The sequence below is a fragment of the Hoplias malabaricus genome, chromosome 8 (genome assembly GCF_029633855.1).
Source record: "Hoplias malabaricus isolate fHopMal1 chromosome 8, fHopMal1.hap1, whole genome shotgun sequence".
In the NCBI taxonomy this organism is placed as follows: Eukaryota; Metazoa; Chordata; class Actinopteri; order Characiformes; family Erythrinidae; genus Hoplias; species Hoplias malabaricus.
In genome coordinates this window covers 30,273,705-30,301,655 of record NC_089807.1, presented here as the reverse complement: position 1 = coordinate 30,301,655, position 27,951 = coordinate 30,273,705, and the positions used below count along the sequence as shown (strand labels likewise).

The 27,951-nt window shown below is 41.0% G+C and overlaps 2 protein-coding genes across 3 annotated transcripts in view; one reads left to right on the top strand and one right to left on the bottom strand.

The window, feature by feature from the left end:
* The first annotated feature begins 80 nt into the window (after positions 1–80).
* On the top strand, positions 81–11,333 carry nolc1 (nucleolar and coiled-body phosphoprotein 1). 2 transcript variants are annotated; one of them, XM_066680085.1, is made up of 14 exons: positions 81–250; positions 1,306–1,361; positions 1,446–1,597; positions 3,910–4,010; positions 4,096–4,216; positions 4,379–4,503; positions 4,721–4,853; positions 5,466–5,594; positions 6,147–6,212; positions 6,305–6,898; positions 7,782–8,651; positions 9,382–9,494; positions 10,286–10,346; positions 10,434–10,570. In XM_066680085.1, exons 1-13 carry the CDS (start codon positions 140–142, stop codon positions 10,304–10,306), a joined length of 2,592 nt encoding a protein of 863 aa, XP_066536182.1. In that variant the 5' UTR covers positions 81–139; the 3' UTR covers positions 10,307–10,346; positions 10,434–10,570. The 2 variants fall into 2 exon arrangements, with proteins under 2 accessions (XP_066536182.1, XP_066536181.1); XM_066680084.1 differs by having other exon boundaries at positions 84–250; positions 10,263–10,346; positions 10,434–11,333.
* Positions 11,334–13,295: 1,962 nt separating this feature from the next.
* micu1 (mitochondrial calcium uptake 1) overlaps positions 13,296–27,951 on the bottom strand; it is a 73,292-nt gene continuing 58,636 nt past the window's right edge. The window contains exons 10-12 of the mRNA XM_066679488.1: positions 22,141–22,249; positions 15,986–16,075; positions 13,296–14,479 (exon numbers count right to left, since the gene is read on the bottom strand). Of these exons, the coding sequence (XP_066535585.1) occupies positions 14,316–14,479; positions 15,986–16,075; positions 22,141–22,249 (363 nt within the window). The 3' untranslated portion in view covers positions 13,296–14,315. The remainder of the gene's footprint in view (positions 14,480–15,985; positions 16,076–22,140; positions 22,250–27,951) is intronic.

Sequence of the window (27,951 nt, the reverse complement as noted above, 5' to 3'; positions counted from 1 at the left end):
GTAGGCTGGGGCTCTTCGTAGTGTGTAGGGTGTAGGCTGCGAGTGTTTGTCGTCGTTTGGAACAGGCCTGCAGCGGGTTTTTTTCGTGACGCGTTTCTGGTGCGCCATGTTGTTCGTGAGTCCTCGGTAAGGAGTGAAGATGGCGGAGAGCGGTCCGGTGCCCAGCGACCTGTATCAGCACGTTTACAGCTTTCTACTGCAGAACAAGTTCACCAGCGCCGCGCAGGCGTTCAGCAAACAGGCCAAAGTCGTGAGTACGAGTTAACTGTACCGCGGCGTGTGTCCCGACACACAGAACGGAGACGGCACGAGCCCCCAACTCACCAACACGTGTTTTAGGAGTTAGTGAAAAAAGAACCGCGCACGACCAGTCACCGGCATGCAGTCATATTCTAGCTGCTCCATGATGTATAGCGATGAGGGATGTGTGTGTAACGTTAAATTAGTGTGTATTATAAACTATAATACCTTAGTGCATTATCACGATAATAACCCTCAGAGTAGCCCTTTACTAGACACGTGCTGATGTTCCGTTCTATATATGAATGTACACATTTTTATACAAGCATGTCTGCGTGTGTTCTTCTGACCTTAACTTTAACGAACACAAGCTTTAAAACGTTAACATTTATTCTCATTTTTTACTGTTATCCCCAAGATGGTCATTATTCAGGAATTAAAGTTAGTGCTGCTCTCTTCAAGCTGCCACAAATGTTTCTTCGGATGCTGCCACGGAGGAACCACTTTCCATTTGGTTTCATCATGAAACTTTGTAATAAATCTTAAAATAATCTAAACACTCTGACAGTTTCATGTGAGGCAAATGTTTCACACCAGCTTAAATACAAATGAGAATCTTCTGTTCGCTGCTGTTCTCAAAATGTCCAGAAAAAATCATGGTGAATAAAACTGAGAGAATTAGAATCTTCTAAACTTTTTACAATCAAACTGATGGGATAACACTGACCACAGTGTGTCTGTCCTGACAGAGCATTGTAGTTTTAAGGTTTCTTTATAGATACTATACCTTCTATAGAGGGAAGGTCTGGAAACAGTATAAAAGGTATGCTTTGCTATTACAGACCAAAATAACCGTCCATTCTGCTCCAATGGGAAAAGAATCCTTTTTGGTACCAGTGTCCATGGATTGAAATGTTTTGCAGTTGGAGTTTGGTCCAAATGATCTTAATAAAAGCTGAAAAGACTGGTGTGTTTATGTTGCTGATGACTAAAGTGCTAATCTGTAATCATTGTTTTAAACAACACTGTTGATGTCAGTGTAACTGAATGCTGTAATCTCTTCAGAAACCCCAGGACCCAAATGAAGAGGGACTTCTAGACATCTTCAAACACTGGGTCAAGTATGTATAAGTTGACTTCCTTCTCTGCAGATTACTTTTGTTATATTTTCGGACCATAAAACATTTTGTTGTTTAATCATTTAGCTCTGGAGAGTCCAGAAAGCGTAAGGCAGTTACGAACCTTCCAGCTGCTGTCAATGGACCGACTGCGAAAAAGGCTAAGAATGAGAGTTCAAGTAGTGAAGACTCCAGCAGCGATGAAGAGGAAACACCTGCTGCCAAGAAAACACCTCCAGGTGATTATATCACACTGTGACCTACAGAGGACAGGATCAGAAATATCAGAGATATTTTACATGTGTTTCCCACAACTTTGTTGAAGTTCAACAATATGAATATGAGCGAGACTCTGGTGTAGTAATGACAGGTGTCCTGTTTTCTAGCAAGCTGATGTTACTGCCAGCTGCGGTCTGGTATCGTTCATATTTTTAAAAAATTCAATCTGAATTACTTGGAGATAGATACCTGAAGCTGTCTAGGAAGTGTAGTCAGTCATGCAGGGGCCCTGGGTCATTTAAGTGACAGCTGAGAGTGACTGGAGTTTGTCACATGCAGGAGTTAACATGTAGTGGCTATAAACAGCCATAACATGGATGGGCAGCCATTAGGTCGTGTTGCCAGCAAAGGTACTCTGAAGGACATAATCTTGCTGTACTGTACTAAATGTTTTCATATTGTGTTTTAATCCATAATATTGTTTAAAGGCTAAGCACCAGCTATATGAAAGTGTCAAACAAATAAATACAGTGGAACTTGAGTTCCTAACTTGTGTTGATTGATAGTCAGAAAACATGTTATTTCTTACTAATTCAGGGAATAAGGTTTAAAAGACCGTTGCCCCCCCCCCCCAAAAAATAGATAGTGGACAACAACTCTTGAAGTTGCACTTAATTTAATGCAAAATGACGAAAAGGTGTGTTGTTTTTTGGCTGCAATAATTCAATGTACAGTGGGAAAGGACCATCCACTCACTCCGTTATCTGTAGTGCTCATTTCACTGGTGCTTTTCCAACAATATGGGCATGTAAGGAAACCTACAAAAGGTGTTCAAGAGCCTCTGTATACATGGAGGTAAACAGGGTAAGTACACTTACTTCGCCTGCTTTAGTTGGTGTTAGTTAACGTTAGCTTGACTTGCTAAACATGGTGGATCAGATTATACTAGGCTACGTATCACTAGTTGCATTACGGAGGTTTATAGTGTCGGATGAATTCGAGTTTGACTTCGACTTCGATCACATTTACAAGAATAACGGTACCTCTGCATTTCAGTTTAGCTTATTGCTAGGCTATTGTCATGAATAATGTTGGTTCTTTAGCTAGCTAGATACTGTCATAACTGTCAGTCATAATGGTGTTTTACCTCAGCGTTGTCCACCAGTGACGTCACGGTTGCGTTCAAGAATTTCCGTAGCGAGCTCGGGTTTTTCCGTCAATTTAATAAAATTGTCAGTTTTAAAGCAAATTAAGCTTGCTATTTTCATTTTAATTCATACTTATATAACTTATATATACTTAAATAACCTGAAATATTCATGGAGGTCCATTAAGTGGTGCTTAGCCTTTAAAACAAAGCATTATGTGCAAATTAGCTACTTATTAACTCAAGGTATGTTACACAGTACTGTAGAATAGCATAAAATGACAATGTTTCTATGGCAATGCCAGGGAAATGTCCTGTTTCACAGAACGTAATGTGCACATTAAATGGCACGTGACTATTGCAGAGGGTGTTGTCTGCATCAAGTTTAGAAAAATATAAACACACTTAAGACCCATTTTGACTTGCTATGTTATGCGTGAAACCAAATTTAGCATAGACTGATTTTTGCATGAATCAAATGGACTGACTTAATGCGGTCAATGCCCCTAAAAGTACAGAATTTTTCAGTGTTCAAACCAACTTCTAGTCTTATAATAGAGATTAGAGAGATTTCTAATTAGACAAAACTCTCATCACAGATTAAAGTCTCCTCAAGGTTTAGCATGTGGTTTCTGCTCACTGTCTCCTACTTCTCATTTCATGTTTTTTTTGATGCGGAGCAGGTTACATCCCCAACCATGTTACTGCAGCCCTCTGTGTTTGTGGCTATGTTTGGAAAGTGTAAATGTGACTGGCTTATAGTTGGTTAGGAGACTGATCGGCTGGGAATTGGTTATGTCTCGTCACACGGAAAACTGACAAATCCGTTCACTGGCTGATTGATTGGTGCATCTCTGTTTAAGAGTTGTATATAACCATTCCTTGTAGAAGTAGATTTCAGTGGTCTATTTATTTGTACTCCCTCAAAGGAGTACTTTAGCATGTCTTGATCACAATAAGTGTTCAGTTGAATCAGGTTTTATTTATTTATTTTTTTAACCTTTTTATAAATAATCAGATTCCAGTCATCAGTTGAATATTTGTACTTTTTCACATGTAAATCTGCCAGTGCCTTCTGTCTATTTAGATCAGTTCTTCCAACTTTCTGGCTTTCTTTTGCTTCACTGTAATGAGTGAGTTAGACTTGCATACAGTTAGTTAAAAAGACTGTCCTTGTGTGTGTAGCTCCTGCTCCAGTGAAGAAGCCAGTAGCTGCAGCAGAATCGAGCAGCAGTGATGACTCCAGTGACTCTGAGGATGAGGCAGAGACCAAAACTCCTGCAAAGGTATGTTTCAACAAGAAACGTGACCTTTTTTTGCCAATAGGGGCAAATGTATAGTTTGTTGATTGTAAGATGTGTATTGTTTCAGAAACCTGCAGCGGTGAAACCTGTGGTGCCGTCTCCAGCGGTGGCAGCCAGGAAAAAGGATACTAGCTCCAGCAGTGAGGAGTCAGATTCTGAGGATGAGCAGCCCAAAGCTAAAGCTGCAGGTAATTTGAAGTGCAAGTGATTTCCTGAGATGAGAAAATGTGGGCTAATATTTAAACTAATTTTGAGATGAATCACAGTTTATCCCTACATGTGACTACAGGATTCAGTCTTATAATGTTATTTGGGGCTTTAATTTGTGAGATTTAATTTGTGCTTCTCAGGGGCTAAGCCTGCAGCTCCAGCTCCTAAGGCTGTGGCACCTGCCAAAGCCCCAGTTCAGAAGAAGCAGGAAAGCAGCAGCAGCGAGGATAGCTCAAGTGATTCTGAGGAAGAGGCTCCAGCTAAGGTACAGTTCCTCTAACAGATTGTTATTGGTTGGAATCAAACCTTGAATGTTTATTTTTATCATTCTTAAATTCTATTCTAAATTTGGAAACTACACCTATGCTTTAAAACATTAGGACTCAACTATTTTACTCTCTTATCTATAAAGTAGATCAAGTGTTATGATGATTAGAAAATGCCATTTCATGGAAACTAAATTTTTTTGGGGGCCATTGCAGCCTGCAGTGAAGGCCCCATCCCAGGTGAAGCCCCCAGCTCCAGCTGTTAAGGCTGCCGCTCCAGCTGAGTCAAGCAGTAGTGAAGACTCATCAGATGAGGAGGACACTCCTCCCAAGAAGAAACCCAAAACAGGTACATTTCACAAAGGCCATGCGGTCTGGTGCAGCAATATAATGATGGTTCAGTCCAAGTGGGCACAAGCATTTATACTTGTTTTCATACATTCAGCAACAAGTAACCTACAAGCTCTGTATGATTCTGGCATTCCTGCTTTTTCTTCCTTATGTTAAATTAATGGTTCCAAAAAAAAAAGTTTCCCTTATTTAGGTCATTGTTTGCGGTTTGTGACGGAGACTAGTCTAGTCTTACATGACTTACAACAATGTAGGAGCTAAACATAAGTTTTAAAAAAAAATAAAAAAATTGGAGCTGAGATTTGCTTGTTTTCGGTTGCAGCAAGGCATTTTCTCTTACCCTTAATTTAGCATGAGATCAGACAACACACAAACCTTCAATAATGGTGGTTGGTGTTCTCTGAGTGTAGCAGATATAGAGATTGCATTTTTGAAAATTTAGTGTCTGGCTTCATCAGCCATTGAAAAGAACATTCATCTTTGTTAACGTTCATCTTCTTTGCTTTGTAGAGAAGTGTGGGAATCAGCCACAACTAAATGGGATGAAAGTTAACAAAAAAGTAGAACTGTGGGAAGATTAAAGGATTTTTTTTTGTGTGTGTGTCTATAGGCCCATATAGTGCTGTCCCCCCACCTGCCGCTCACAGTGCCCCTGCTCCAGCTGGCAAAAAAGCAGCTAAAGACTCCTCAGACAGTAGTGAGGACAGCAGCGATGAGGAGGAAGAAAAAAAGGCTCCAGGTATTATATTTGACTCATTAGTGTGGGCCCAAATGTGGTAAGCAGTACTGCTGTGTCTGTTCCACTCGTACTTGCACAAAATACACTAAAGGTAGGGATGTACTTGCCACTACCTACACATTCGTGTACGCATTATAGCTGCCTTCTGGTTGTGCACGACTTCAGAGAATAAACACTACAAGGATTAGTACACATGTTTACAGGCCTGGCTGTGCAGGCGTCTCTCTCATCAGTTACTCGCATCTCTCTAAGGTCTGCCCTCTAGTGGAAGCATGCAGTTACAAGCATAGCACATAGGCAAGTATGTGCATTTTTATGTTCACGATGCAGACGGTTGTCTACACAAACATATGGCCAAATGAAGTATGCAGAGAAACAGGACTAAAATCTAATTGTAGATCTACAGTGTTCGTGTATGGTCAGTGGAGCTGAGAGAATGGACTGAGAGTGTACAAATAAGGATGTGGTCATAATGTTATGGCTGATTGGTGTATTTGTTGTTTCTTTCTTGGAATTTGGAAACTAAATAATTTATCATTTATAATTTTGCAGCACCTACAAAAACTGTTGCTCCTAAACCAGCAGCCAAGAAGGATGAGTCCAGTTCAGAAAGCTCAGGTATGACTTTGTTTTCAGTTGTTAACATTTTATTAGGACAAAATTTCCTGTGTTAACCTGCATCCTCATTTTTTTGCTATTTATTTATTCAGATTCAAGCTCAGAGGATGAGGCCAAGAAACCAGCTGCCAAAGCAGCTCCGGCTAAAACTGCCCCGGCCAAAGCAGCTCCTGCTAAAACCCCACCTGCTAAAGCAGCTACTGCTAAAACTGCCCCAGCCAAAGCAGCGCCTACTAAAACCCCACCTGCTAAAGCAGCTGCTGCTCAGGAGGAAGAGTCGTCGTCTTCAAGCTCTGAGGATGAGGAAGAGGAAGCAAAGAAGCCAGCTGCCAAGGCAGCCCCAGCTAAAGCTGCCCCAGCTAAGGCGGCACCTGCTAAGAAAGCCCCGGCTGCAAAGGAATCTTCCTCCTCAACTTCCAGCTCTGAGGATTCAGATGATGACAAAGCAAAAAAGACACCTGCAATTAAGACACCTGCAAAAGCTCCACTTGCCACCCCAGCTAAGACCACCCCTGCCAAGCCAACCCCTAAAGCCACAAAAGAGTCGTCATCCTCCAGTTCAGAGGACTCTGACGATGAAGAGGAAGCCAAACCTCCAGCTAAGACTCCTCCAGCTAAAACTCCTCCGGTTAAGACTCCTCCTGCAAAGGCAGCATCTGCAAAAAAGGCTGATTCTTCAAGCTCAGGTGAGAAATTCTGAACTGAATTCTGAATTGTAACGATTCAGTCTCAGGTCAGTTCACTCATTCACTCGCACACCCACACCTATGGGGCATTTTGAATAGCCAAACCACCTACCAGCATGTGTTTTCTGATTGTGGAAGGAACCCGGAGAAAACACACATTGTGAGAACACCCCCCCCCCCTCATAGTGACTGAGGCAGGGGTCGCACCCATAACCCCAGCCAAGACCCTGGAGATGTATGACAGCGACACTACCTGTTGCACCTATGACTCCACATCAGTGGAAACATCTGATATATGCAGGTCACCCATGCCTTGGTCAATAATGTACACTCCATAACATGAATGTTGGCTTTTGCACATATCACAGATAAGTCTGGTCGACCCCTTTCATCATATCACAGAAAACATGACACTAATTTATCTTGAAAACAAGCACACATTTCTATTTTTGGACCATCTGAGGTGAGTTTGAGCCCAGAGAACTCATTAGCGTTTCCACATAGATCTGACATGTGGCCTTCTCCTTGTGTAATGGTGTTTCAGGTTGCATTCCTTGATGCACTGGCGGACTCTTGGGTAACAATGGTATTTGGAGCTAATTCCTAGCCTGTGTGGTTAAACTTATCGTTGTAGCATGAAACCACCTTATTCAGAGGCATCTGAGGGCTTGAAGGTCATGCTCATTCAGCATCAGTGTCCAGCTTTACCCTACATGTACTTGTTTTTCTCCAGGCTACATTAATCATTTCACAATACTAAGCATGGTAGATGACAAAAGACCTTAGCAAGTGCATTAAAAATGGTCTGCTCAATATATATTCCTGCTTTAACTATATTTAATTCCATGTGTGAGTTATTTATTTATTTATTTTTGCCACACAGACTCTGACAGCTCAGAAGATGAAGCTCCTGCCAAAGCTGCGGTCACGCCCAAAGCTGCAACCACACCCAAAGCTGCAACCACACCCAAAGCTGCGGCTAAAGCAGCTGAAAGCAGCTCAGACTCAGATAGCTCCTCCTCTGATGAAGAGCCTCCTAAGAAAGCAGCTGTCACTCCAGCCACCAAACCTTCCCCTGCCACAGCGAATGCTTCCCCAGCTCTGGCCAAACCAGTCAAAAAGCCAGCAGAAAGCTCAGACTCAGACAGTGACAGTTCCGACTCCGAAGATGAAGCCCCTGCAGCTAAAATAACAAAACCTGCTGCGGTCACTCCCACAGCTAAAGCTGCACCTGTGGCCTCTAAACCTGCAGCTAAACCCACAGCCCAGTCCAGCAGTAGTGACTCTGACAGTTCCAGCGATGAGGAGGAGGAAAAGGGAAAACCTGCCCCTGTCTCTAAACCTGCTCCTGTTCCTAAACCTGCTGTAACCCCCGCCAGTGCTAAGAAGGCTGAGAGCAGCAGCTCTGACTCCTCAGACAGCTCAGACTCTGAGGCAGAAGCTCCAAAGACAACACCAGCCAAGCCTGCCATGACCAATGGAAAAACCACAACACCCAAGACCCCCACCTCCACAGTGAACACCCCTAAAACAAAATCTGGAACAAAGTCTTCTTCCTCTAGTGACGACAGCTCAGAGGAAGAGGAGGAGACGGCGAAGGGCACGCCTGCAGCAAAGACAACACCTGTAGCAAAGAGCACACCTGCCTCCTCGGCCAAGGCCAAAGCAGAGAGCAGCTCATCAGACAGCACTTTGTCGGAGGAAGAGGAAGAAACCAAGGCTCCCAAGACTCCTGTAGTTACTCCAATAAACGGTACCAAAAATCTGTTTTCTCTGAGTGGGTGAGAGGTACTTGCAGCACAGTGCTGTAGAGAGATTGATCTGACAGGTTATTAAGTACGTGCTTGAATAGCTGCTGAATAACAAATGGGGCCTTGGCCAGCCAGAACGCGCAGAGCAGCGGATGCTAAAAAGGTCATTTGTGTTTGTAGATGCTCTCGCTGCCGAAGATCTTGGCCTTTTCTGCCCTTTAAACTACTCTTTTGGGGTTTATGGCTTTTTGTTTAAGAAGTCCAATTAGGAGATATAGTGCTTGTAGTTTGAAATGTCACACCTTCTTTTAGCAGAGCTTCCACAGGAGCTCAATACAAGTCACAGTTCAGTGCTTGGAGGTGTCTGGATTACTTTTGTAGTCCTAACTCAAGCCTGCAGTTGGTTATGTGCATTAGTCTAGATCAGTTTTTACAAAGCATTTTTATGTCAGAATTTGTGTCCTACGTTCTACCAATGATGCAAAGACTTCAATTTGTGTTGTGTATTTTATAAAAGGACACTGTTAACACGAGCAGTAGTGCAGAATTGGAGTGGGTCTTGGTTCATACTCCTGTTAAATAAAAACAAAATTAGCATTAAATTCTGTATTGCGTCCTCTGTGCCCAGTACCAATGCATCATGGCTGTGGTCCACAGTTTGAACATTTCTAATCTAGATTATCTTCAGAAAATGAATGCCGTAACCTAATCTCTTTGTGTTTCTAAACACAGACAAAGGGGGCAAGAGGAAAAGGAATGAGGAGGAGGAAGAAACAACACAGAAAACACCCGGGCAGAAAAAAATCAACACATCTACACCTCACTCTTTCCCTAAGGCCAAAAAGGTAAGAAGGCTGTCAGGTGCATGCTGCAGAGCATGGCTTTGTTTATTCATTTTCATTTGCATGAGTGCATCAGTCGGTGTCGCTCGTTCTCATGGCTGCCTTCGTCTAGGTAACTGTGTACAACCCTAAATCAGACAAAGGTGACGAATTGAATACAGGTCATTTTAATTCATATGTAGCACAAAAACAGCTTCCAGGAAAGGTTTAGTTTTAGGAGCAAAAATGTTTAAGACGTTCTTCAATTAATCAGTAAGAGATTTGTGTATTTCATTGTCTACGGTGAAAATTTCAAAGTATTTCCGTGCCTAAAGTTCAAGGTGAATTCACTGCCTACTCTGAATTGCTTTGATCTCTGGTCCCTCAGATGTCACTATATTCTGAGCCTTATTTCATCCATAGTCTGTTAAATATGTCATTTGCAATTTTGGTCAACAACAAAAATAAAAAGGGTCTCAGTCCAGTATGCTAGGCTTTCTCTCTTCCTGCTTCCTGCAGTATGTGATATTGACATACTTTTACTGATCCAGATTACTTAAGGCGACTCTGAATTCAGGAGAATAACTGCATGAAAGTAAACACAGACTTAGTGCTACACACAAACCAAAGATAATGTTCAAATCACTCCGTTAGACTTCTGTCCCAACCTGCTGTGATTTGGGGTTGTATAAAAAAAAAGCATGGGGGCATTTGTTGGGGAAACGAACCACTTGCGGTGAAGCATCATCATTAAGCTTGTTTTCTTTCTGTCCCCGTTATGTCCTTTTAAAGAATAGCAATGCTCCTTTCCGTAGAATAAGAGACGACGAGATTGATGTAGATCCACGTCTGGCAGACAACTCTTTCAATGCAAAGGTAGTCTACACTCACCGTTATAAAACCACGTGAATGATACGTTTCTGCTTTTATGAGCACTCTTTGACTGTTCCTTGTTTGTTTAAGATGGGAGCCACCGGAGACTGGGGAGAGAAGGCCAACAATGTCTTAAAATTCACCAAAGGCAAATCCTTCAGACACGAGAAGACCAAGAAGAAGCGTGGAAGCTACAAAGGAGGTGCCATCTCCACTACAGTGAACTCCATTAAATTCGACAGTGACTGAAATTCCAACCCATGAGCATCTGTTTCACTTTCTAAAGTCAGTTCTCACTCATCCTGCGCTCCTTCAACCCGGGCTACTTTTACCCATTCAGAACTGTGTGGTAGGTACTGGCTGCTAGTCTTTAAAGGGTGTTGGCCGTGTGGAGACACTGAACTCGGGTCAGTAATGGAACCAGACAAATTTCTGGCAGGCACGTTGTTTTACTTCATCTGCGGTTATATAATCAGCCACTAGGAGGTGCAATTCCATTGTTTTTGCATCAGCTTCCCTGCTTAGTAATATTTTACTTAGTTTATTTCCTCCTCAGTTCTTGATAAGTAAATGTGATTTTTAATTAAAATCATGTCTTTGTTGGTTTGCTCACCATGTACATCTCGTATATAAACGGTCTCAGAGGTTTCATTTTTTTATTGTGCTAATGGTTTAGTTCCTCACTGAGAGGTTGATGAAAGGTTTCTTTTACATGTAAAATATCTTTGTTGGGGAGGTTTAACTTAAATTTTGTGAAGTTTTGTCAATGTACAATTACTGTAGGTGAAACCATTCAGTTTTCTAAGAAAATTAACAGATGCAGATTGAGTTAAAATGAGAAGCATGGCTGTTTAATAATGACTTTGGTAAAGCCGTGCTTATCCTTCCTCCCATGGCAGTTTTTGATTCTTATTTAACTTTCACAGATGTATTGTAATGTTTTGCCGTTTATTCTGTTTAGTTTAGAAGAATTTTCTAATTAAAGCTCAACTGAATCTTAACAGCTTGGATTTGATCTTTAATTTTTTTTTTCCTCCCCCCACCCCTTAATTAGCAGTGGGTAGCATTGCACTCCCTTGAGCCCCTTTCTCCGATAATTGTCTAGGAACACGGAGGAGTGTTCTGAGGATTGCAAAACTACAGGGCATTCGTGTGTGGGTTTGCCGTAGAGCGGTGTATTGCTTTTCACTCCTGTATCAGTGCTGCCTATAGAAGGGTATTAATGAGTAGCTTGTATTGCAGTAAAAGCCTATACGTTTTCTAGGAAGGCATCAGACTAGGGTTTCTTTCCCAAGGAATCAAATGGAGCTCAATCACAGCTGAACCTCTGTTCACAATGAGGGCACCTTCAGGCAGATCAATTCATTATATGCAAGGAATTTTATTTATTTTTTTCAAACCGTTAGACCTGGTATGATGGCACCAGTCGAGGCAGGTTATCGCTGGCTAATAAATAAAAAAATGTATCTCATAGCAGCTTTACAGGAGAAAGTGAAAACCCTTATATTTCAATGGAAGTCTTTTCAATGTAGAAGATTTTGCAGCATTTCCACAAAATCCACAAAAATGGAGATGCCTGTTTTGAATTGGACTGTGATGATATATCAGGCAGCAAGTGAATGAATGAACAATTTAGCAACGATTTACACTAGGGGCCAAATTGTGATGGTCATTACGCTTCATCTCCTATCCCGCCTCATGACAGGCACCACAGTACCCGTGTAGGCCATTTACATGACCATAGTAGTTTTAATGCTGTGACCGAGTAGTTGTATAGTGTAGAAGTACCATTGCCTGTAAGAAAACTGAAACCTCATCCTGGTTCAATTGCGCTGTTTCAGCATTCACAGCTTCTCTGGGGCTTAGAGGATGCAACCCCTGCTGTTCTATATAAAGTGTGGTCACCTGCACGAGCTAGAGTTTGTTCTCCCCAGTCACTGCACTGTTAGCATTAATGTGGAGGTGGGTGGGGCAGCACTGAGTGAACAGCAGAAGCAGCAGACAGTCAGGGGCCACTGCAGTGCTGTGGTTACAGAAGAATCAACGGTGGCTTCCGTTTCCTTCTCACAGGCCCAGAACTCTCTGTCTCGGCTCATTTACATATGGTGTATTTAGCAGAGGCTCTTTCTCAGCAGCTTAAACCATGCTACAGCTGTAGACTTGTGTAGTTGCCCAAGTCAGGAACTGAACCACAGTGCAGTATGGAGAGCTGCAGTGCTACCCCCTGTGCTACACAAACTGCTACAGTCAGCTCATCCACACTTAGTCTGAGTGTCTTTTAACAAACTTTCCATGGAGAGGAATTCATGAAAAGTTGAAATGCAATCAAAACAAAAGCATGATCTGAATTGCAGCACACATATGGTGGGGTTTTTTTGGGTGGAGAAATGAAAAGCAAAACCTGTATTGCATTGTTTTCATGCCACTTGAGCTCTATGCTGAAAATCAATACGCAATCAAAAGCATTAAAATATCATAAGCAAATACAATCCACATTAAAATATAATCAAGTTGCATAGCTTTCTCCCACCTTGCGCCCAGTGATTCTGGGTAGGCTTCGGACCCACCGCGACCCTGAACTGGATAAGCAGTTACAGACAATGAATGTATTGCTTTCCATTGTCTTTCAAAGTTTACATGGCTTGTAGGTTGTGGTCGATGCAGCCTCAGGGAATACTACTGGGTAAAAACACCATGATGCACCAGTTACAGTCATTGGACCATACACTTAACACATGTACCTTGTTATGGAACATGAACAAAAAGAGTTAGAGCATCTGGCAGGTTCCGTAAATGTTTCGCAGAGTAGTGTTTTATAATGGAATACTAATAAATACAAGACATCTCTGAATTTGACAATGCAAAATAAAGAACATGTATCAAGTGAATAGACATTCAGAATCAACTGCACTGTAAAGAACCAGTGAAACACCCAAACAACACAGGTCCTGAAAAAATGGTTTAATATAGTTTTATATACTCTTCCACACTCATTCATTACCAATCAATCAATCGAGTAAATGCCTTACAGAGGACGTGGAGGAATAATGGAGTGATGAAGCACATTGTAAAGCTTGTAAAGTGTTGACCATTTAATTTCAGACATGATCCTTTCAAGTTTTCACTCTCAGAAAAGTATTGGAAGTGTGTGTGTGTGTGTGTGTGTGTATATAAATCCAAAACATCCTGCAGTTCCCACATCCCATAATACACAGGAAATAAATGTTCTGTACCAAAAGAAGAACAGAAAACCTGTCACATAACACATCATAGAAACCAATGGGAAAACAGTTGAGCACCTGCTCACTGGCTTTTATTAGTGTTTTTTTATTTATTTATTATTATTTATTTAATTAAATTTGATTTAACAGGTTTTCTGTTCATTTGCTAAGAGTAGAAGAACCAAGTCTCACTCAGCCAGATGTGACACTGTAACAGAGTGCATGTTCCTTCTAAAACCCATCTCTTAATGTCTAGATAATAATGAATTCATAATGTTCCCATCCTAAGAAAGTCCACTCCCATTCACATGCCACTCCAAATTTCCAAGATTGTCCCTGGATGCTGTGTGGATGTGTACAATATCACGTCTGGCCTTGTGAGGCAACCTCTCCAAGTACTGTCTAAATTTCAGATGCAGTCGATACAGATTAAGTTGAGAAACACTGGAGTATTCCTTTAAAAATAAAAAATCCAGTAAAACAATGTCCATGAGAAGTGAATGTCTTCAGGAGGGGGTTAGTGTGTAGAGTTTTTGCTGGAGACACAAACACATACATACGTTCGCACTGCAGCGGTTTCCTCATGCAGGAGGACTGCTACCTACAGCATGCTCACGTTATTGATCAGGCTTATCGGACAAGCCATCTTAATGAGTCCATCTCGTAATGAATCACTCCATTCCAAAGGAACCTGACGATAAATTGACACCTTTGGCTGTCATCCTTTATTTGCCTTCTCTCTCTCTCTTTGTCACTGCTGTTTAGGCATGGCAAAGTCCCAGGCGGTATCCTGGGCACACTTCCACATGGCTCGTACCAGCCGGGTGAAGCCCATGTCCTTGGGTTTCTCCAGCCCTCGCATCAGCCTCTGCTTCATGATGGCGATAAACTCCTTGTTGCTCAGCTCGCCGTTGCCTGGTACAGAAACATACCACACATCACATCACATTAACACAAGTGTAAAGATGAGAGAAAACAGTATGTAGCTGGCACTACAATAACTGAAAATGCAATCCATGTTTCAAACTTGAGCATTGATTTTTAGGTAGGTGTAGCTAATGTGTCGGTTTGGTGAATTAACCCCTGCCACCCCCCCACTTCCATTCTCTTTTATAGGGCAAGCCCAGCCGTGTCACACCCACACTGTTAAATCTGCGTTAACTCCTGATAGTCTTTGATATAAACTCAGCTCACTGTGGGGGATGTAAACATTTTGGGCAAAGAAATAAGGCACGTATAGTCAGTCTCCCTGGCGTCCTCAACAATAGATGCTCATAGCGTCCTCACTGCTGGCACTTTCATGTATTAAACATGAATGCAGACGTCTCAAATAAAAAGGTGTTTTGTTCTCCTTGGTGCTGCACAGCTCCCCTGAGCTCTGTGGCTCTCGGCCCCCAGCTTCTTTGTGTGTGTTTATGGATGTGTGTTCACTCCTTGTTAGTGTGTGTGTGTGTGTGTGTGTGTGCGCTCACTGCTGAATTAAAAGTCTCACTGATGCTTCAGTTTTTTGTGCCATGCCTTAAGGGCCTGGTGATGTCACGACACATGACTTTAACAAAATGCTAAACGGAGACTTACGGTGCTTTTCCACCGCATGGGTCCGGCTCTACACGACTCGACTTGACTCGCTTAAAGCTTGTCGCTTTTCCACTGGCAGGGCTCCCACATGAAATGGAGCCGGTGACCTCGCAAAACCCTGTCTCTAAAAGGAATCACTGGCTTTGAAAACCATAACAACGACAGCAGTAAATTTAGGCGCTCTTAACTCATTGTGTATTCGCGTTTTCTTTTTTGTTCTTTTTTGAAACACGGCTCCTCGCCCCAGTTCTCACAGATTAGTTTTCCTTGTTGCACGTTCAGCTCTCACAGGAAATTTTCGTCGGCCATCGGCCCAAGGAGCATATGAACCTCTTCAAAACACCTCGATGTAAAATTACAAGTTGCCGTCGTGAGTCAGATAAAAATAAATGTGAAAGTTCGTGTAAATTAAGAAATTTTCCAAGCAGTGAGTTTGTGCTGGATTTGAATGAGCTCTGCATTCCGTGGTGATTGACATGACTCTGGCCAATCAGAGCTCTGCAGAGTTTACACGGCACCATTTAGTACCTACTTGGCACATCTGGAACCCGTAGTGAGCTTAGACTGAAATGTACCCGGTTCCAGGGACTAGATACTACATTTGGCCAGTCGGAAAGCTAAAGGGCCGTGCCGTGTCGAGGCCTGTAGGTTCCATGCAGTGGAAAAATGCCATTAGAGATGTTTCTAAAGAAGGGATTTCACATAAAATAACAAATGACTGAAGCAGACTGTTTAAAACCTTTACATCACACCACCTGTTATTTATAGCCAAACGAGCCAGGACAAGAAATACATGTCATACATTTCTTTATCTCCAGTATAAATCTGTACAGCAGCACTTACCGTCACAGTCAAATAAGGCAAACACCACATCACACACATGGTCTGACAGCTCCACCTTGGCTACTGTACGAGCCACTTGCTTCATTGTGGCTAAATTGAGAGAGAGAGAGAGAGAGAGAGAGAAAGTCAGATAAGTGAGGGAGAGGTGTAGGCCGGTTTGTTTTCTGTACTGAGACAAATCAATTCCTTTATCAGCTCTGTGAAGCAATGTTCAGAAAATATAACTCTCTTTCAGCCAGGTACAGAGTGAGTGAGAGAAAGAAAAGAGTGAGTGAACGATAAAAAGAGAAGTAAACAGCACACAAAAAAGGAGGTGAACAGGTGAGGGACACTGAATGGCATTTAAAGAGGAAAACGAGAAGGAAGAGTGTGATTCAGAGAAAGACGAGACGTTTAAATGACATGAGACTCCAATATCAAATGGTGTAGGAATGCTACAATGCACCTTTTAATTAGACTGCTGACCTTCTCTTAGCCTAATACAACTGTCATCCACACACCCCAGAGCTGACACTTTGCAATGGCTGGTATCTCCACGATTACAAGTAGATGTCTCCTTTGTTCACCATCAGACCACCCGTCTCTGGTCTCTCATACACTATACAGGTGTCTTCTTTCATAACACAATAACAGAAAGTAGCAGTAACTTTTTTTTGGTAACCCAACATTCACTAAAATTTGTTCATCACCAAGTCCACCCATTAGTTAAGACTCCCTCAAATCTCCCACAATGCCACAAACCAGGGAGGACGAGGGCAAGCAAAAGCTTCCTCTGAGACACATGGAGCCAACTTCCACTTCTTTTCATACTGCCGCTAACACGCTAGATCTCCCAATTATAGGAATAATGGTTAGAATACTAACTGGAATACTAACCATCTAGATCTCCCAATTATAGGGACGACACTTAGATCACTGCACCAGTTCTGTCTGGTGGTTTTCATTCAGAAACTAAGTGTCTTTTAAGGTGGAATGGTGTGTTTGAGTGTTGTTTGTACATGGCTAAAGCTGAACTTGTCAGGAAGTTGTATTCACTGCTTGAATTACCACAGAAACTCATTTTTAACTGGAGTTGTTTAGTTTTATAGCACTTTCTGTAATGGAAAATTTGGAGATATTTCCACTTTAAGTGATACAAACCAGCTAAAATAAGTCAATATTACCCACCTATGGAGCAGGAATAGGGCAATATCCTCATCTCAGTTGATGCATTTCAATGTTTGGAGTTCTCTCCTTTGTCTTAAAACCTCCAGATGCCAGAGAGAGAGAGAAAGCCTAGCATACTGGACCTAGACAGTTTTTATTTATTTTTTGCTTGGTTGTGGTTTTTTTAAACTCACTTATAGACACCGGGTTTTGTAAACACATTAGACCAGGTTCCAGCACGCAAACAGACTGGAGAGCTAGCAAATGGTGAGGAAACATCTTTTGACTTTTATAAAAAAATTTTTTTTTTTCATTACAACCGTGAACACAGCCTATAAGTCTATATTTGAAATTAGAAGAATATCCTTGTAGTTCCAGGTACACCCCCTTTTTCTTTTGTAGCGGTATCCCAAATTGCAAGAGCTAGGGCTTCTCTCTCTCTCAGAATTTCCAGAGATTTTTCCAGAGACAATTCCTTGTCTTTTGAGATGTACCTTTTCCAGGGGAATGGTCACCGTGATCTACTTTTAAAAATTATGTGAGAGTGGGTTTATGTGTGGGTGGGATTTCGGGGGTGTGTGCAGGATTTAATGATTCCTTTTTCCGCTTGGTTTCACTGGACCACTTTTAAAGCCTGCATTAATAGTCATCAGTGAGGGTGGACCAACGTTCTGACTTAATTATTTTCATGTGGGGGAAATGGCTGATTCACTTTATTTAAATGTGCATGTTGAGCTCTGCGTCCCTGTTGTGCACAGTAGGAGTATTTCAGCCTACATTACTCATCCAAATATGACGTATAACCAGCATTTATATTTGACGAGTTGGGAAAGAGAATGTATTGCTTTTTGTTTCTTTTTTCTTCTTTTTTATAAGCACATAAATCAGGTTCAGTTATTTGTCAGGACAGACAAGCTCATAATTACCATTGTACATGACAGAATTAAAGGAATAAATACAGATTAAATAGTACAGGAGTGCATAACTAAGATGGGCAGCTAATAAAATCTTCAAGATAAGATGTAAGTGTTTGCCATATCTGCCAAAATGCATGCATTTTCTGATAAGTCAATTGTTCCAAAGGTAGCACTGTTGTCACCTGTGTCAGCCAAAAACAGATGGAACTCAGAGGTAGACCATAAAAGAAATATAAAATACATTTCTTAGCCAGTGACACTAAAATAAAAATAGATTCTTTCTATGTTGAAGTAAAAGCCAGAGAAAAAATTAATCTTTTTAAATCTTCTGAAGTTGTATCCCCCTCCAAAAACTGTATCTCATCACATATCTAAAACAAGGAGGATAACCCTTTTCTTGTTAATTTTATTGAACCAAAAGTCAATTGGACATCAGTGAGTTTGGACAGATATTTGAACTTACTTTAATATGGGAAAAGTCTGATTCATGTTATTTAAATGAGGCGTAATCAACCAAAGTGCACGGTGCAATCTACTGGTCGGTGGCGATCGACGCATTGGGCTCCCCTCTTATAGCTCCTTCATACATGCATATTAACACAGGAATTTTCCAGACATTACCTGAAAGAGCTGTATGTGCGAATGTAAATGTCCAAATCCTTTGTACTGGACATTACCAGGACTTTATCCTGCCAGCCCCCTAGTACAACGTCTGGGTAATGTCCGACTGAACCCATATGTGTAAAGAACCGAAAATGTTCTTGAGAATTCAAACTGAATTCATGCCATGCTTTCTGCATGTCCTACACAGACGCTGCCCCATGCCGAACACACACTGTTTTCCTGTTGTGACACGAAAAATGTCCACCTTTATTCTACATGTGTCAAAGGGAGAATTTTATATGAGAAAATGGCTTATGAGTTAGTTTGAAGAAGGGAGACTGGATGGTGTTTTCCAACTACAAAGGGATCACACTCCTTAGCCTCCCCGGTAAGATCCATGAAGCAGGACTGGAGAAGAGAGTCCAGCTGATAGTTGAACCTTGCTTTGGGAGTATGGGGTTTTGGGCTCATTGCTTCGAGCTATCCAGTCCCTATATAAACAGATCAGGAGCTTGGTTTGCATTGCCGGCAGTTGAGGTTGGACTTCATCTGGGATGCTCACCATCACTGGTTCTGTTCATATCTTTTATGGACAGAATTTCTTGGCATAGCCAAGTAGTGGAGGATATTTGGTTTGGGGGTCTCAGGATCCCATGTCTGCTTTTTGCAGATGGTGTGGTCCTGTTGGCCTCAAACTGGTCCTGCAAGAGCTGGGGGAGAATCAGCATCTCCAAAGCTGAGATCATGGTACTCACTGCATCTCGACTGGCCTGGGAACGCCTCATTATCTCCCCAGAAGAGCTGGAACAAGTGCTTTTTTTTAAAAAATGGCATATACATACATTTAAACAATCACACCAACAAATCTGAGCTCCAGTCCGATAAGCACATAGAATATTTCCATAATTTGGACACATGGTAGAGCTACCTAACATGCTTTTGTAAAAGACACCTTATTAAACTGACCGTTTATCAGTGTTAACTCACACTGTTTCACAGCTGCTCTTTCAACCTCCTGTGAGATGTCTTCCCTGTCATTATAATGTGGTCTAGATTTTGGTCTCTAATATTTGGTCCTTATCCAACCACAGAACTGCAATTCTCCTTCTATGTAAATTTGAAGCTGAAATCTAGCCTGACATCCAGCCAATGATTTTAGACTCACCTGATGTTTCTATTGAAAGGCTTTTGAGTATATGTTGTACACTTCTGAGTATTTGATGATAGTCCGACACTTAAACATTAGTGAGTTGAAATGTTGATGTTGGATGATTAGTTGCTTGATGCTGGATGATCACAAATACCACTACACCTTAACACAATGGTACTTCATGGTCACTTCACAGCCCAGTGCTTGGGGATATATACCCCTCTAGTCCATGCTGGGCACTGGACATGATGACCTTATGAACTCAAGTGTAGCTGCTTTTGGGAGTCTCATTTCACTGATATTTATGTGGAATATATAGAAGATGTGTGTGCACAGCTCAACATCTGTATCATTGATGGGAACTCAAAGTAGCTGAATTCATTCATTTTAAGGATTCTCAACAAATATTTGGGCATTCAGCATATTGTTGCTGTCCAATAAAAAACACGCATCTCCAAAATAGTAACTTTACAGGAAAAAGAAAAAAAAACTTTCCAAAAATTCAATTGAAGTCAATGTGAAAAGAGTGTATTGCAAGTAATTTGGGAGCATTTGTATTGGTCCATTATTTTTTAAATTGTTACATAATGTGAAATGAAGGAAAGCTGTTGTGTTCAAATGATGTAATCAGACAAAAATGGAGATGCATGTTTTTCATTGGACAGTAACTATGTTGCATTCTAATTTGCAGGTCAGAAATTCTTTAAATATTAATACAACATCACAGTGTGTTAATATATTTACAAACAAGCATGACTGTTCTCCAAAGGCTTGTCTGAACCATGGCTTTTTGGGTTTATTTTAGTGGCAGGCCACAGCAAATGCTTTAGCAAATGCTTTAGCTCAGGTGTACATTGGCGTTTTGCACAGATATAAACAGAACTTGGAATCGGTAAATGAAACTAAATGAAAACTCCTGAGATTCAGGATGAACCAACACTTCTAGAACGCACATTGGTGTCATAGTTACTGCAGGCAGAGTGGGCTGAGCTGCTCAGTGACTCAGACTCCTAGACTAGATCTAATTTTCTGGATTTATATCAAACAGTGAGAACTTCAGAGGGCATAACAAAGAGAAGTAACACACTTAATATGTGCAGTAGTAGCCACTGCATCCAAGATCAATACAGAAACAATCTAAATGGACAGTGCCATCATCTGCTGTGGGTTTTAGGCAAAGGTGGGCAAAGGGGAGGGGGTGTCAACAGATTTTGAGAAGAGACCCAAGAAGAGAATCATACATTATCTAGTGTAAATCAGTTGGACTACTTACATTTTAGTAGTATTTGTGATAATATATTGGTATTTGTTTTATTAAAAACGACAGTAAGTTAAGTAAAACTTATTTATAATGGGATTAACTTATATTCAATTACTGCACATAGTGTAAGCTTCATATAAAGAAAAGCTAGTAAAATAAACCATCTGCCAGTTTCCATGTAAAATACAATCAGCGTATGAATAAATAAAGGATATGACTACACTATATATTCACCTTACATTCCTTCTGTGATATGCCTCCCCTTTGCTGCAATAACAGCTTCTGCTTGTCTGGGAAGGCTTTACACTTGATATTGGAAAAAATCTTTAAGGATCTGAGGCAGTCAGCTAAGAGAACATTATTAAAGGCAAATACCGATGTTGGACGATTCATTTTAGATCACAAACGGCACTTCAACTTATTCCAGAATTATTGGATTGTGATCCATCATTGAAAATATGCAGTTCCACTGCTCCACAGCCCAAGCTGGGGGATTTGATGCACCACTAAACAATGTATGACGCAGAGCATGGTGAGAATAGGCTCATGTCTCGATGATCCACAGCATCCTGTCCCATTTTCTGGTGGCATGCATTGCATGAACAACTGAGCATCTATATCCATAAAGATTCCAACTCATAATAAATTAACTCACAAATTATAAGGGGCACTTATAAACGTTTGGACAGCATTGTGATGCTGAATTTTATTAGTAATTCCCTGCACAGTGTAGACAGATGTACGAAGGGAGGCTGGAGAGACCTTGTGATTTAAGATGTTATAAATCCATCAGTCTACAGCTTTTAAGCAAAAAAGAGACAGGAACAGCAAGAGAGGCAGAACAAGACATTTACAAAGACAAAGTGAAAGAGAAGAGAGGGATGGAAAGTGATGCTGGGAGTAGAGCCAGTTACAATGAGCTGTTTATCAGGTGGGTGGCCTAATGGAACACAGGAGGGAGAGAGAGGGGGGTAGATAGAGAAAATATGAGCAAAGCAGGGAAAACATGGATGGAGCTGGTGGGTGGGATCAATGAAAGTAATGCTGTCTGGCCATGAAAGTGTGTTGTGTGTGGTACCTTTGTCTATGGAGGCTCCTGCCATGTGATAGAAACTCAGTGCAGTGTCCACATCATTGACATTCTTCAGAAATGTGAAAAAGTTCTCCACTTCTTCAAAGGTGATACCCTATGCAAGAGAAGATGACCAAAGTAGAGTATTAGTGATTAGTTAGCTACATAACAGAAGAGTATGAAATTAAACTTTAAAAATACACAAAGGGCATATGTTTCTTACAGAGCTGAGACGTATAAAATGTTAAAAAGTTACAATCTTAACAGGATAGGATCAGGCTCATTACGAAATGCTAAAAATGCTCCAATGTAATGAAGTCAACCAAGGCCCTCTGAAGTTTACTGCTAGATTTCAGTGCTGTATATTTAGTCTTTTCTAGGTCAGAATGAACATGAGTTATACTCAGCAGTGTTAAGCTACTGTGGACATTGACCTTCCAAAGCTATACAGAGGTGATAAATGAATGCACTTTATAGAGAGTGGCTACATAAATACTAACAACAGTGGTCCAAGGCTATCACACTTACCAATATATCACACAAGGACTAGTGTGTTTTTCAACTCTTAATCCTTACCACTAAACCATAAACAGCACCAGGGAGTTTAAGAGGAGGCAGGAAGCCAGAGGGTTACATCTCCATAATCAAGATCTGAAGCGATGTCTTTACTCTATATGACGCTAGGAAACAAGCTTTATTACCATAATAATAGAGTATCTCCCTCTGTCTATATGAAAGGTTAAATTATCAACATGGGATTTACAAGCGAGTTAAGCATAAGGCGAAATACCAAGACAAAATGGACAACATTCAAAGATGTGTGATCTTTGCTTTTCTTAGCATTTAGGATTACTTTGTATTCAATTTATCACATCCAAGACCAAAGGCAACTAGAAATTAAATAATCAATATGACAGTCCCTTAATATCCAGCAATATTATTTATATACACAGAAAACAAGTCACGACCTAGAAGAGATCCCTGCTGGAATTTTGGTTAATGACGACAAATACTGTGACCCACTGAGATCTGTATCATTAAAAACGTTTTTTCAGCCACCTCCTCAGTAAGAACCAAAGCATCTGAGAGACTAATATGTTAATGCAATCAAGTTTCTGCCGTTGATGTAGGTTTATATTATTTAAATGAACAAAGTCTCATTTTTATTTGGATGGGAATTAAAATAACTTTTAACCTGAAAAGAACAATGTTATACATTTGAATCCAAAAAGTTTTTGAAGTTCAACTTCAGGCCTATCACTGACATTATAAGTACTGCACCTAGGAAGCCTGTCACTGAAAATTACAAGAATGATGGACACAAGATATTCAGAAGAAATTATTCTAAAAGTAGCATTTTGGCAGGTTTTGGTTAACATGGAGCTGGAGAGATGTAAAGCACAGCATCACTGGATTCTTCAGTAGTGCAAATGTGTTCTCTGGAGTGATAAATTACGCTTCACCATCTGACAGTCTGATGGACAAATATAGGTTTTGGTGGAGAACACTGCCTACTGAAATGTATAGTGCTAAAAGCAAAGTTTAGTGGAGGAGGGATAACGGTCTGAGGTTATTTTGCCAGGATTGATCTAGGCCCCATAATCCTGTGAAGGAAATTGTATTAAAATTATATACTTCCAACTTTGTGGCAAGAGGTTCCAGCATGCCTGTGCAAAGGTGCAACAAAAACTTGGTGTGACATATCCCACTGTCCCACTGGACATTGTTTGGAACATCGATTGTAGACGACAACTCATCTAACTTTCAGTGCTTGACCTCACAAATAATCTCCTGACTGAACAGGCACAAATCCCAAAAAAGTACTCAAAGATCTTCTGGAAAATTTCCATAAGACTTGAGGTTATAAAAGTTACAAAGTGGGCACAACTCTTTATTCGTGTCAATGGTTTAGAAAAGAAATGTCCAATAAGCTCCAAACTGGTGTATGATCAGATGAACACATATAGCTTATATGACCAGATGTATCCACCAAGACACGAAAGATGTAACATGAATCAATCTTGGACTTTCTCTCAGGAGTGTTCAGGCCACTGGTCCAGCCATCCCCTATTACTATAAGCACTATTAGGAGTGACTCTCCAGGGGCTTCATTTAGGAAAATCTTTTTCAAGTGTGATGGCTTTTGGAAAGTAAATGGCCAGAAGGCTTGTAATATTCAAATGGAAAGAAAATACCTTCCTACTTTTAAAAACTGGGTGAATGACCTAATGCAGTTTATGACCTCGGAAAACAATTTGATACTTGCTGGATGGTCATAGTGATAAATGTTTTTTGGCAGCTTGTTTTGACATACATAAATAATATGGACTCTGTAGACTAAGAAGTGAAATAATACTCCTTTTAGAAAGCATGTTTTTATTTAGTATTTTGTTGAGATATATTTGTCTTTTTTCATGTTTGTATATGATTTAGATGTGTTTACATAAAATGATATATAAGAATCATGGATGTAAATTAGGTGTAGAATGGTTGGGGTGTTTTGTTTACATTATTTTCTTCTTTCTTGTTATGTTTGGTTGTGCTTTTTCTTTTTCTCGTCTGCATATTCTGTATTACACAAATGCTAACAAAAAGACCTTTGTAAATGTTATCAGTGAGAGGAAGAGTTACACTTATTTGTTGAAACGATAGCTGCATAGCAGTAGCTGGTGGAAAAACAAAGTTGGAGAAAGAGAAAAGGAGATCTTGCCTAAGGAATTACCCATTTCATACAATCCCAGTACATAAAGGTAACATGGGAGCCCTGCACACTGCAGATCAGTATGATACCTTTGGCAAGACTCCTAATGCATAAGCCTATGTGTGTAATGTGAATAAAACTGAAGGGTGATTTTCCTGGCCAAGAGCATCTGCCAAATGCCATAAGTGTAAATTTAAAACCCTTGACACATATAGCAGGTCCAGCTCTTCATTACTTGAGATGCAAAACCACAAGAAAAACCTGCTTCTCTAGCAGATCATCAGGTTTTCCATAACCATCAACTCCAGATGAACAGAGTGCATCTCAGGACTCTGCACGGACAAGTAAGCACTGCTCCATTTGCCATTGTCTTGAATTATAGGCACCTGCTTTTTCCAAGCAGAAGACAATTACTTCATTATTCTGTAAAACCAAGTGACTGCAGACAACAAATATATAAAACCAACAACTGGAAATGTATACACCGGATGCTGTTTGCTTCATTTGCTTTAAGTGATCAAGTCGCCCTTGAAAAAGAGGATAATCACCAACAGATGCAGCAGAAAGAATAAAGCAGCTCAATCGATGAGTGGAATGAGGTTGCTAACTGTGGGAAATCATTTAGCTCTGTTCCAAAGGACTTTAGCCAGCACTAAAGTGTGACTTCTTGAATCTGTGCCATTTGAACAGAGAATGAGTGGAGATGAGGGAGGAAAGGAGAGAAGGAAAGAAAGAGGGAAAAAGAAACAACTTGCTTTACTTGCTCAATTAGACTCACGCTGAGTTTCCAGAGCCTGGAGCACAGCACTCTACGGGTGCATGGTGGCTCTTTGAGCAAATATTGGTGCTGATGTGCATTGGTTATGCAAACCCTGGTGCTCCCACTATCAGCAGCATGTTTGACAGTGCAGATTCACTTTTGTAAATCTGGCAGCAGCAGCATCTGTGTGTGTGTTTGTTTGTGTGTGTGTTTATGAGGATGTTTCAGTGCAGTGCTTGAGAGGAGGTGGGTAGGTAAGCAGGATACAGCTAATTAACTGATTACAGCCATTAGAAGAAAATAGGCTGGAATTAAAAGTTCTCTTTACGCAAAGCAGAGTATCTCAAATGCAGTTAGGCTCATTTCCAATCCCACTACGAGTCACTTGCGTCATCTTAAAGCCATAAATGCTAACATCTGACTTCATTTTAGAACTGTCCAGCTATGCATAATAAACCAAATATGGCAGATGTTACTAGTGGACACATGATGACAATGCTATGAGAGCAATTAGTGTAAACAGAAAATGCTGCAGCATCACTTTAATTCTTCGTAACAACAATGTATATGATTCTGGAGAATGCTGACAACCGAATGCTGACATTGGAAACACACCCCTCTCTCCCGCTCCTTCAGAAGCTCCGCCATCCAAATAAGACAGAATCCAGAGTTGTATGTGAAACAGCAAAAAATAAGGCATTGTTACACACCAATGGAGCACAACCTCATCGAATTCCATACCTTTTAACACAAAGGACTCTCCACATTCCAAACACACTCAGATGCCATTTCTCTGCCATCTCTCTTTGACAAGACGCTCTGTGATGTGTGGAGAATGTAGAGATACTCGCCATGGCTCTGATAGGATATGGCTTAATTTATCTGCTATTTGCACAGTTACTTGTTTTTCTAAGCACCTGTTCTTTAGACGTGCTCTGGAACTTAACAATTCCTCTTTTTCATCCCACTTCTGAATAAGTGTTGTCTATTCACAGCTGAAGCTCTGAAGCACAGAAGCCAGACTGCAAAGCCACAACACTTTGTAGCCTCATTGCCAGAGCAGGGAGAAAACAATGCTGCTCAAGGTGCCGTCAGCCAGGGCTGGATAAAAACACCAGGGTTTTTTCCACCACACAAACAGACCAGAGATGTAGCAAAGGGTGAGGAAACATCCTCAAAATTTTACAAAAAGTGTACAGGATTAAAATCGTGTACAGAATCTTGTCCCTGCCAATTCTACAACTATATTATTGGTCAGCACAACTTAAAATAATGTCAAACTGGTTTATGAACCAGTCTTGAAATCTCAATCTTGTTATTTCAGAAGTCTTAACTATTCTAGATCAGTTAAACCATCTAGAGAACGATTTTTTAAAATACTCTATTAGTTTGGCAAGATGTGAAGTAGTACCTGTCATCTCTTTCTGGTCTCCCTTGGCTCTGAATCCAGACGTACCAGCACAGACTATTGGTTTGATGGAATGGACGTCCAGGGGCTTGTCAAACTTCATAGACCCGTTGGACTCCAACTCTGTTAAATCGTTTGAGCAAATGAGGACTGATTTTAATAAGTACCTCCAAATTTAACATTTTATTGGGTCTCTTTGTGGGACAGGCAGGATTCACATGGGACTATCAGAGCTGGAAAACGCAGTAGATTTGGCCAAGTCTCCCTAAGGACTGATTTCGATTATTTATGCTTCACTACTTTACTCTGATTCTTCAGGCTATGACTCTTTGAAGCTGTTGTGGGAGCGCGATCCGGAGGTGACGTTTGGCGATCTAGCGTTGTTCTCTCTCTGCTCTGGCAATGTGGCTACAAAGTGTTGGGGCTTTGCAGTCTGACCTCTGAGCTTCAGAGATTCAGCTGTGAATAGACAACGCCTATTCGGAAGTGTGATGAAAAAGAGGAACTGCACACACACTCAGCCCAATTTCACCCTCTATTTCAACAGTTACGAATGTCACAGGTCCACCTCAGAGCTGGTGGTGGATCATTCTCAGCGCTGCAGTGGCACTGATGTTATTGAAGCATGTTAATGTGTTGTGGTGTTTTAAATGGATCATATCAGACACAGCATCCCTGCTGGAGTTTTACCATTGTGCCCACTCATTTGCCACTCAAAACTGCTTGCTCCTATCATCTGCTTATCTGCTTTAACTGTCCAGCAAATTCTCCTGGATATGCAGACCATGGCTGCTGAGGAGTCAGATACCTGAGGGACAGTGTTCTTTTAATCCCTGGTTTTATTTGCCCATACCAGTACGTGTTTGTAGCTTATGCCTCTGTATCATCCTGTAAAGGCAAGACTGCAGGAAATGTGGCCATTGAGGAGATGTTAGGGCAGCGGTTAGG

Bases quoted from the DNA above. Each gene is read 5' to 3' on its own strand.
- nolc1 (XM_066680084.1), top strand. From the start codon at position 140: ATGGCGGAGAGCGGTCCGGTGCCCAGCGACCTGTATCAGCACGTTTAC. The intron at 1,598-3,909 runs GTGATTATATCA...TTGTGTGTGTAG, and splicing joins TGCCAAGAAAACACCTCCAG to CTCCTGCTCCAGTGAAGAAG. The intron at 10,347-10,433 runs GTAGTCTACACT...TGTTTGTTTAAG, and splicing joins ACAACTCTTTCAATGCAAAG to ATGGGAGCCACCGGAGACTG.